The 11,567-nt window shown below is 34.3% G+C and overlaps 1 protein-coding gene and 1 pseudogene across 1 annotated transcript; both read right to left on the minus strand.

Annotated features, from left to right (window-relative positions):
* Nucleotides 1–5,566: 5,566 nt before the first annotated feature.
* Nucleotides 5,567–6,064, minus strand: LOC125616873 (keratin-associated protein 19-3-like). The gene has a single exon (XM_048803244.1). It carries the CDS (start codon nt 6,062–6,064, stop codon nt 5,846–5,848), a length of 219 nt encoding a protein of 72 aa, XP_048659201.1. The 3' UTR covers nt 5,567–5,845.
* A 3,105-nt stretch (nt 6,065–9,169) lies between these two features.
* On the minus strand, nt 9,170–9,509 carry LOC125616874 (annotated as a pseudogene).
* Nucleotides 9,510–11,567: the final 2,058 nt, after the last annotated feature.

An 11,567-nucleotide genomic window follows, 5' to 3' on the forward strand; every position in this document is an offset into this window, starting at 1 on the left:
ATAGGAATCATTTGGAGGAAAGGTTCCAGACCAAATATAAAAACTCAACACTGGGAGATTTGGAGTGTTTCTTTCCTACAGATGGTCAGCAACACATATGTCTGAGTATACTTCCTTGACACTAAGTAAATATTTTATGCTTTTCTGTATTTCTTGACTGAAATCTTCCTTTCAAAAAGACAAGAATGGAAAGAAACCTCCACCAGTAATAAGATTTCTCTGACTTCAGGAATTTTTGACTTTTTGAGCTTTACTTTTGTGGCTCATGCAAATTGAGCTTTAATTTGAGCATGCAAATTCCTTGTGGGGTTTTTAAAGACCAGAGCACAGTATCCTGGGAGACAGGTGATGGTGCCAGATAGGCCATTTCCAGGTTTATTCAGGTAAGGAGGCAGTGTAAGTGTAAGGAGAGGGAGCAATGGATGAAACCAGATACAAATGAAAATAGGAAAAGTGGATGCCTCCATTCTTATAAGGGAAAAGGAAAACTTCCCCAGAGCTTGCTGATTCAATCATTTGCATCTTGAATGTGCCCTAAAGGCTCACATGTTAAAGGCTTGGTGCACAGGGAGGCTCTGTGGGAGGTAGTAGAAGTTTGAAGAGGTAGCCTTAGAAGGAGCCCTTGAGATCACTGGGGAAGGCTTTAAAAGGGGATCATTAAACTCCAGCTCCCTACTCTCTCTTTTTGCTTCCTGCCCTTGAGGTAAACAATTTTACTCTACCACATGCTTCTGCTATAATGTGCTGCCTCACCACAGGCCCAAAGCAATGGGACCAACCCACTGTAGAATGGAAGTTTCAAACTATAAACCAAAATAAGTCTGTTCTCATTATAAATTTATGATCATGCATTTTGTTATAGTGACCAAAAAATAACAGATGAGAAAAACCTAACTATATCTCTGGAAAATGGAAGACGAGATGAAGGAATATCTCTCTTGATGTCCTAGAAGAATATTGACTGAAGTCTGTCATTAGTAAGTGTGGCTGGTGAAACTCTGTGATAAACATTGAATGCTTTTAGGAATGCTTGTCTTGCTTACATCTTCTCTCATGCACATACTTACACTTAGGGTCAAAATTTTTTACTTTTTAAATTTCTCATAGGTTTCTATTACCTTACAAGTCATTACTGTATGATTTTAGATAAGTTGTTTAAGATTTTTAAATTACGGTTTCCTCACTTATTGCATAGGTATAGCAATAGTATTTACTTCATAGCATATGAAATTTAGGTGTGATGATGCATGTAGCAAAGTAAGATCTCAATAAATTTGAACTATTGGTGATACCGATATTGGTTTATGACTGTCCCTTCTTCTTAGCACATTACAGAGAGTTAATGAATATCTCTGGGAGATGAATAAAGCTTAATGTTTATTTAACAAGAAAATAAAGCTTTTCTTCTTCATTAAAAGAATCATCATAATAAAAGGGTGCATACATCAATAGGGAAACTGGCATGTAAATCAATAATTAATTAATGAGTTTGTGTTTTCATAGATTTATTAAGTATATATTTTATAAAATACTTTCTGTGTGCCAGGCATGTCCTAAGCCTAGTGCATGCAGAGATGAATAAAAGGGAAGAATTGTATATCGGTATGGAGTTTAAATTTCCTGAGGCAGAAGATGTGAGTAAGGAGCTGAGCATGCAGCTCAGTGGTAAATAGTTTGCCTAGCATGCATGAGACCCTGGGTTCAATTCACAGCACCACACACAAACACACACCAACACAAACATGTGAGTAAGCAAGCTAATGTATAATGTCCACTGATGATAGGACCAGGAAGAAAAAGTTACATAGGTAAGAGGAAGTGGCATTTGAACATAATGCTTTTATATTTCTGCTGAAATCAGTGAGTTCCTCTCTACAGAGAAATTACTTAAAATGAGTTTTGAACATGATTAGGTATTCATTATGAGAAGTGAAGGAAAGAACTGAGGTGAAGGAGGAGCTAGTAGTGTAAAGGCAAATATTTAACAAAGATTATGAATTATTTGGATAAACTCATATTAACTCATTGAAGGTTTATTGAGGACCATACCTAGTGGACCAATTCTATGGCCTATGCTCTGATAGACATTTTAGTTTAAATGAATTATCTTAGATTCCTTTCTATGTCAGCACATTGATAGCTACATTATATACATTCCAATAAAAGATAGAAGGAGCTTGGTTTCTGTCACATTTTTCACTGCTGCATCTAAAAGACCTGACCAGAACAAATTTAGGGGAGGGAAAGTTTATCTAGGGTCTCATAATTTCAGACATTTCAATCCATAAACAGCAGACTCCTTCCTCAAGGCTCAATGTGAGGCTGAACATCATGGAAGAAGAGTGTGGCAGAGGGAAGGAGCTCACATGAAGTTCAGGAAGCAGAGAAAGGTCTCCACTCACCATATAAAAAATATATACTTTAAAGCCAGGCCCAAAGTGCCCCAACCTGCTTTCAATTACCACTCAATCAATTCCGTCAGATGATGAATTCACTGATTGAGTTAAGGCTTTTACACACCAATCATTTCCCCTCTGAACCCTCTTGCATTGCTTCACACGTGAGCTTTTGGGAGACACCTCACATTCAATCCCTAACAGAACTATTTAAACAAAGAACTTTTAACTAAAGGGTTAACAAAAGTGGTAGGTATTTTAATTTGGGGACCAGATAGTAATAGATGAGAAGGTACATACATAGTACAAGTGCCAAAGACTAACAGTAATAGCAAATTAATGGGAAAGGATAAAATGAGATTCCTAAGTAGATACAAAGACATATAGATATATTAAACATTTACCAATTGGATATAGAGATGGGAGATAGGTGCAGGAAGCCTCTTCACACTTTCGCCTGGGGGACTGTATGGATCACAGCACCATTATCAACCAATCTGCATGGTCTCTGTAGTCCAGAGAAAGATGAATGACAGAAACACAATAAAATACATAAAAATACCAAGCCTCAGAATCTCCAAGTTCACAGCTAGAAACTTAGATGATCCAGTGCTTCAATTGAGTCTCCAAATTTCAAAGGCTAGCAATGATATATGTCAAACATATTTCCAAATATTAAAAAATAGAAAAATCTTTATTCAGATTTGCAAAACTGATCAGTTATATTGAACTTTTGATCTATAGACATGTTGAAATATTAAACTCTTCCTTTGTGATAATACAACATTTTTAATTATTAATGAGTTTTTGTGTTGGTTTTCATCACTGGATTGCCTATGACCAATTGAATGAGTTTAATGATAATAAGTTATCATGATTTATGTCTGTAAAATTCTTTCCAGTAGAGGTAAAATAATTTACTTTTTGCATTCATATTTCAAGAAATTAAAATCCTCCAATTTTATTCTATAATGTTCATCCAGTATCCTAATTTATGCAACCACTACTCATTGGATCACTGGGGTATTCTTACCAATATTATGCCTTCTTCAAAATTAGGGCCTATATTTTTCATCTGGAAATTTGCTCTCTAGAGGCACTCAGAATAAATGTGTTTTAATATTGTATGGATGCAATATATATAAACAAATGTTCAGTTCTCCCAACAGAACTACTTAGTGGCTGCAGTTTTGAAATGTGTTTCATGTTCCCAGCTTCCAATTCTTTAACAATCTAACTAAAAGTGTAAATGTAGTTTTTGCGATAAGCTTCTAAAAGCCATGACATTCAGGAGAACCAGTAATTATATTTGGGCACAAATCAAATTTAATAGTATCTGGACAGTTCAGATCAGAAATCAAAAGGGCCTTCAAGTAAGACCAGCCATTAAACCAAATGTGCATGATATACAAGGTCATCTGTAGACCATGTAATATCTGTCTAGAGAAAATTACATAGAGTTCTCACATCTTATACGTTACAAACAATGATTCTTTAAAAACAAACCTGATTTTCCAAATACATTTATCAGAGCAAGTTTTTATATAACTACATTCATAACAAAGAAAATGAAAATTTGCATGCATACTAGTTTACATATTGTTGAATTTTATAGTTGATGATGAAGAATGAAAACTCAATGATGAAAATCATATAGAATAGTAACTGCATAACTAATATATAGGGACCATTCCCATGCTCTTTTAGTTTAAAGCATGAAATAACTATTTGATGAACTCTTTATTTTAACCAACAGATTTAGAACATACTAAATTTTAGGGTTCAAAACCACACAGGCAAAATTAAATTCTTCAATTGTAAAAGAGACTGTGAAGTCTTGAATTGATGGTTTCCAGTTTTAACAATATGTGAGCATGGATATGTGTTTCTCATTTCATTCTCACAAATACAATGAAGGCCTTTTATGTGAGTGACTGGTCTGTTGAACTATGAATTTCTTTTCTCCCTCTCTTTCTCCTTTCCTTCCTTCCTTCCTTCCTTCCTTCCTTCCTTCCTTCCTTCCTTCCTTTCTTCCTTCCTTCCCTTGTTTGGCTTTCTCATTTGAAATAAAAACTATATATAGGTAAAGAAGATTTATAGTTTTTCTATGACAAACTGTACATAGAGCTATTTTCCCCTTTTGAAGGGGAATAAGAAATATATCTTAGGGGTCTAAACTTGAATTTAAGTGCAGACATGTCTGATCATATCCGATACACTGTTGGAGCAGCCTTCTCTGGACAATTTTAAAGTTCTCCAAGAAGTTTACTAGATGAGTGCTCCAACTGTGATCACTGTTGAAATTCTAAAGTGCCTAACCAAGAGTGATAGACTTGAAGAAGAAAAGAAAGGAAATTCTCTCTGGAAGAACTGAGGAATTTTCTGGGTGGGAACAATCCTAAGGGAAGAAAGAACTGGGTTCTTTGATCTTGATTGACTAATGGGGCCAGAATTGGAAGCCAAGAGGGGGGTCTTATCAGCAAAGCATCTAGTGCACTAGTAAAATTGGATTGTGTGTCATCATCCATTCGTAAGAAGGTCTACAGTACATTAAGGGTCCTCTAATAGAACACAAAAAGAAATCTGAAAATCCTACACTTGCACCCCCCACCCCAGTTTTCCAAAGAACATTGTAACATATGATTCTTTTGTATCATGGCCATTACAAGTAGGTCAGAATTATAAGGGACAATGGCCCTCAGTTGATGCAAAACATAGACTGCTTAGGAAATAAATATTACTTGCCAATCTGCTTCATTCCACCAAAGGAAAGTTTGAAAAAAATGCAAGGGCATGACTGACTGGAACAATGGTACCAAGATGATATTCTTTGAACAGCAATATTGTGTAGCAGAATATGAGAATGGCCATCTCCATAGTAATTCCAGGAACACTTGAAGGACACTTATCCTCAGTGATTCAATGGAGGTAAGCTATTTTCATTTATCATTAATATGATATCTCATGCTCCTGAGTTTGTGTAACAGCACACTAGAAATGTTCTCATCAGACTGTGTTATTGGAACACAGACCTAACTTCTTCATGGTAAATTTCTTCACAGTAATTGTTTTGTTAAACTAATATAAGAAAAAACATAGAAAATAACAAAAATATATTTATTTTAAGCAATCAATTTATTAGATAAATGCAAAATATAATTGTTCCCTAGGTATTTGCTCGAAAGATAATGTCATAGTAAAGGTGGTAAGAAAATTAAATCCAAATGAGGAAAGTAAACTAGAATGCTTATAGATATTAAATATGCATTATATCATGAATGTATGGAGCCAGAGAAATGGTTTTATATGTTCATAGAAGTAACTTAAACAATGATAAATATCAATCAATTGATGATGGAGAAAATAGGGTGGATTTTTTCAGAATAAGGCAAGGGATATGAGCAAACACAATTGAAGGTTTTTCTCTGCTTCTGTTTTCAGTAATACATCTAGTAGAAGTGAGAGAATCCACATCCTCCATAGTATGATGGGCGGCCCAATCCATACCCATAGCCTCCAAAGCCAGAGCCAAATCCATAGCCTCCATCGCCACAGCCACAGCAAAGTCTGTGGAAGCTGCCGCAGCCACAGCCATGTCCATAGCCCAGGCCACCAAAGCCTCCAAGGCTGTAGCCCAGGCCTCCATAGTAGCTGCCGTAGTAGCTCATGGTATCAGGTGTAGTGAGTTGGTTTGCTGTTCAAGGCAAGATCTTGAGTGTAAATGTCAGCAGGTGCAGAGAGCTAGTAGATCAGAGCATGTGATAAAGCATGTGCCCTCCTTCTGTGTCATTCCATGCATTATACTTGTCTGAGACAACTCATTAATCTATTGTCTCTTGAAAACCACTTACTAAGGAGGTCTGAACTTGCTTGGCTACCTACTTAGATGTCCTTTATCTTATTGCTTTAATTTTATTGGAGGAATTTCTGTTTTTTCCAAGTATACACATACCAAACCCTAAAGAGAATTCTTTATTACTAGCCACAAGATATCAGTCATTCAATACTTTAAAATATCTAACTAAATATATTCGAAAGGAATTGTGTGGTCATTATAATGGATTCTGCAATATTTCAAGTAATAGGCAGGCAGGATTTTTAAAGTTATCAATTTCTTGAAAAGACCCACATATTTTGTAACATGAGAAACAAGAAATATTTGATTCAGTGGCTGAAAGTACCAGAAAACAATAGCAAAACATCACCTGACTTTAGAGTTTTAGAACTTTAACTAACACAGTTGACATATTTACTTTTGGATTTGCAAACTAATATCCAAGATATTTGTACAATCACCAGTGGAGAGACTAGTGTATGGATCACAAACCCATCTCAGGAGAAGTTTTCCCAGAGTTCTCTATTTAGAACCTAGTTCTCTCTCTGTAATAAGTTCTGGCTTCAGCAATCCCACATGCAAGACTACACATGCTCCTTGCATCATCTCCCCCTCTTTATCGTTAATCATTAGACATGAGGCTTGTACCTTTTACAAATCTCACTTCAAGCATCACCCAATGTCCTTTGCTCCACTTTTCATCACTGTATCCAGTTGAAAGCATGAAGCATGTAATATGGTTTTGACTATAACCATTTTTTTCAAATTAATACTATATCCCTTTTATGCAGATCTCCATGGTCAGTAAAAATTGATCTTTGTCTTCACTTGGCCTGTTCTGAACCCATTTTTCATTTCCAGGCTATCTCTAACTATCCTGTCCAAAAATATCAATCAGATCTTTCTAAGATACTGATAAAGTTATTTCTCACTTGAAACATATTTCAACTCTTAAAATCATTTGGAAAGTTAAAAGGATTTTTAGTATTTAGAACAACTTAAGAAATTCTCTAAAAAGAAGACAAAATTACAAAAAAAAAGTCTAAATATAGAGTAAAGAGACATTTTTTTTTAGGACCAGTTGTTAGCCAGGTGTTCACAGCGTCACTCAGTTCAGCCCAGAGAGGAGGAAACACCCAAGTCTGACCTCACCTTAAGCCTCACCAAGTGCACATTTTAACATTTGAAACTCATAAAACTTACTTGTTTCATATGACTCTAATTATACTGATAAGATATGTTTTATATTTTTGAGTAATATTTCAGTGACATACTTTGAATACTGTAGTAGTTTATTCATAATTGAAAAGGGACACATTTTCCCCCCACTGGGTTTGTTCCCTGACCTATTGTCAAAATTAAGAATAAAATTTAGTTAATACTCAAAAACATTTTTTGAATGAAGTATATGGTTATATGACTTTAACAGACATTAAAGCAAGGCCACTCAACACAATGAGAGCTACTTACTGGTTATTCTAGAAAAATGTTCAAGGCTAGATATGAGTTCCAATAAGATATCTGGTATTAGAATGTCACTGAACCCAATACTATTCTTGCCTTGTGATACTTATGCTACTCTGACCCAACTTCAATCCATTTTTACTCACCATTTCAGAAAAATTGATAATTTCACTTTAATGCACTATTTAGAACTGTAAAAAATTACATATGAGGATTTCATATTCTTCTTGTGTAACTCTGTCATTAAATGTGACTATGATCAAAGCCTATTTTTGGTTTTGAGGCATAAGACTGTCTCTGTATATGGTAACAATATGATACACAAATGGAAAATTTTAATAGTACAGTAAACTATACATATTCAATAAAGAAAACATCTCTTATTTGTGAAACTTATTTCTTCACTATAAAAATAAGAAAAGAACAGTTTGAAAAGTATGCAAAAAATCTGTTTGTTGCTTTTTGTTCACTGAATGCACAAGTTAAAGATGTCTCAAAGGAATTTTATTTAAAAGGATGGTATTTTGTCTGTCATTTCACTGAATCAAAAGCACATTTGCATCATTATTAATTTTTTAGAAGTTTTAATTTGTGACCTAGAATTCCATTCATTATGGGTAGAGGAAAAAATGAAAAATGTTTTTGTATTTTTTACACAGAGGGAAACAACTTTTGTTGTGCTTTCAAATATTTTTTTCTCAACTTAGATATAGATCAATGTGATCTTAAAATGAAATTATGATATGGATTATACTAAGACTATAACAGCAGTCATAATTATACTGTTTACTACATGGGCAATATCCCTGGAGATACCATCCATATCAGAAAAAAAAAATGCTTCTATAGACACCCTGTGCAGCTGATTCAGGCTATATAACTTGATCTTTGACAGATTTGCATAGTTCTGTTTTTCCTGCTCAACCCACTATCGTGGTCCACTCACACTCAACAACATTGATTGAAAAAAGAGCACTATATGATGATGTTTGGTTTGATTTTTAACCCAGAGTTGAATTTTAACATTGGGTCATTAGATAATGACATTCAGAGTCAGATAAAATATTAAGTGTTTGGTTCACTTTTCAGTATAAGAAAAATAAAATGTTAAATAAACCTAAGTATTAATCTAAGAAAATGGAAATACTAACAAGGTATGGTGTGATATCACAACATATGTATATATACCAAGTCCTGATTAAATCAAGGAAACCATATTTTTCTTCTCCTTAATTTTTCTTTATGTTCAGAATATTTTCTACCTTTCAATTTGCATATATTCATTTACATGCATTTATAATCATGTGTGCACTGTATTTCTACTTGACAATTTTCAAAACTTAAGTATGGATACACAATTGAATTAAATAAACCAAACAAAAGCCATGTTTTTAATTTCATATTAGATCATTTATTGGGAATTTAACCAGATCTGCATCCCCAATCTAGGATGAAGTCACAAAATGATTTCTGATTTCTCTGAAATTCTTATATTTCACCTGTTTTTAAGACTAAAGTCATCTAAGTCCATTGACTGAAGAATGTTTTAGCAAGTCCCTTCATAATAGCAGATGTTGAATTACCAGAGCAGGATTTCAATAGACGCAAGAGAATCCATATCTTCCATAGCATGACGGACGGCCACATCTATATCCAAAGCCTCCAAAACCAGAGCCATATCCATAGTCTCCATAGCCACAGCCATAGCCAAGTCTGCGGAAGCTGCCACAGCCACAGCCATAGCCATAACCCAGGCCACCAAAACCTCCAAGGCCTTAGCTTGGGCCTCCACAGTAGCTGCCGTAGTAGCTCATGGTGTCAGGAGTGGTGAGTTGGTTTGCTGTTCAAGACGAAATGCTAAGTGTGAGTGTCAGTGGGTGCAAGGGGATGCCTATATACACACCTGTCCTGAGCCTAGCATGTGGTAAACCCGGGAGCCATTGTTTTGTATCATTCTAACTTATTAGTTTAGTTGAAGCAACTCATTAATCTTTTTGCTAACACAAGGAGAGGAATACAACTCGTTAAAATTTTTTAGATTGCTTCACTGCCTGGTTAATCTGAGCTTGATCTCATTACATTCTTTTCTTAATGAGACAAAGTCTATGTCTTCAATGTTACAAAATTAAAAATTTCCGGAATAGAATTCTTTATAATGAAGCACTTTGCATCATACAACTTTGTTAGTGTTTTCTCATTAAATATATTCTTATTTCTATTTTTCGTATTATTCTTTGGACTGATATCTTTTACACCCATTCAGATTTAAATAAATGGTCAAGTTTAGAATCTTGAAATCTAGCACAGTCTGCAAATGTAAAATTTATTTCTTAGGTTGAGAAATCAAGGATATGCTTTCCTTCAAAACAAAAGCAATCATTTTGAGTAGATAAATCTGATTATCACTGATAAATATGGAAACTGATGAATAAAAGTCATTATATCAGCTCACAAAACTCTTTTTAATTTATCAATGTACTAAACTTTATGTCAGAAACTGAGGGACCGTCCAAAAATAAATTCTTTTATAACCAGCCTGAACATCTGTTCACATGTACTCTCTTCATGCCATGACCTACTTTTCTAGAATAGATTCTATACAAAGTATCATCTAAATGGTCAGATGATCTTGGCTTCATGCTTTACATGCTTTTCTTCCTTGTCTACTATTCTTCATAATCCATATGTCTATTTTCCTTATCAAACGTCTCTTCAACCATGTGTTGAATTCATTCCCAGCACATACCAACACCATTTGGGTATTTTGTTCTTATCTGTTTCTACAAGCAGACTTTTATTGTTCTATTCATATGTCTGCTTTTAGAATTATGTATCTGCCTTTGCATATGTTTCATAGTTTTGTGTACTTCATTCCCCTTATTTACTAACAATCAGCTAGCATGCTTACACAAGACATTATTTATTAAGCTTACAAATGTTTTAAGAAATATGTCTACACTCCTATATGCTATTTTTAACAGGGCATCTTAAGGTCCTGATGCCTAGGAAAATCCCCAAATATGAATCACAGCTTTGAAATGACTGTAAATAGAAACCAGGATGTGAAGGGAGCAGATCAGTCTTCCCAGAGATCTTCAACCCCCTCTGCAAATATGGGAAACCAAGCCAAAATGTAAGCTGCACTGGAATATGACTATGTCTTGGGCTTGAGTTTTCAATCAGCTTCGCATGACTTTAAACATGTACAAGAGTATTTTTGTTCTTTAGGTTTTTGTTTTATTTTGTTTTGAGATCTACAAATAATATTCTTGGTAATACATTTTCTCAACTGGATTGTTTCACTATTCTTCTAAAAAGGGAGGAAAAACCTTTGTTTTGTTGGATGAATGAAAAATGAATTTGACCAGTACGAAGCATAGAAATGATCTAAAGTAGAATATGGACTCACAATGGCTCATGGGTTTGAAAGGAATATTTAGCTCAATATTTGCCTTGGCTATTAAATACCTTTGTAACTTTTATCAAGATTTATTCCATCTTTACTTTTCATTCTGAAAAAGGTAACTGATGGCAAAATTTTTCATTCTCCATGAGTCATTTTGGAGGTAAGCAAATATAAGCATGCCAAGCAAGTTTAAGAATCTCATGAATGCTTGGGTGAATTTGTTAGGTTGTGTTGAAATGACCAAGGGCTGTTGATGTTATTGCTTCTGATGCATATAGCTATGCCTATTTCACATAAAAACAGATAGGTAATGCAAATTTTTAAAAAATGCTCAGTAGTGAAATATGCCCTGATATATTTTTATTATTTAACCTGATTTATTTTCTCTCAAAGAAAAACAGTTATCTATCTAATGTATATCTCACTGTGATATGCATTTATATATATATATATATATATATATATA

The sequence above is a fragment of the Marmota marmota genome, unplaced genomic scaffold (genome assembly GCF_001458135.2).
Source record: "Marmota marmota marmota unplaced genomic scaffold, marMar, whole genome shotgun sequence".
Taxonomy (NCBI): domain Eukaryota; kingdom Metazoa; phylum Chordata; class Mammalia; order Rodentia; family Sciuridae; genus Marmota; species Marmota marmota.

Excerpts from the sequence above, each read along its gene's own strand:
- LOC125616873 (XM_048803244.1), bottom strand. The coding sequence starts at position 6,064 with ATGAGCTACTACGGCAGCTACTATGGAGGCCTGGGCTACAGCCTTGGA.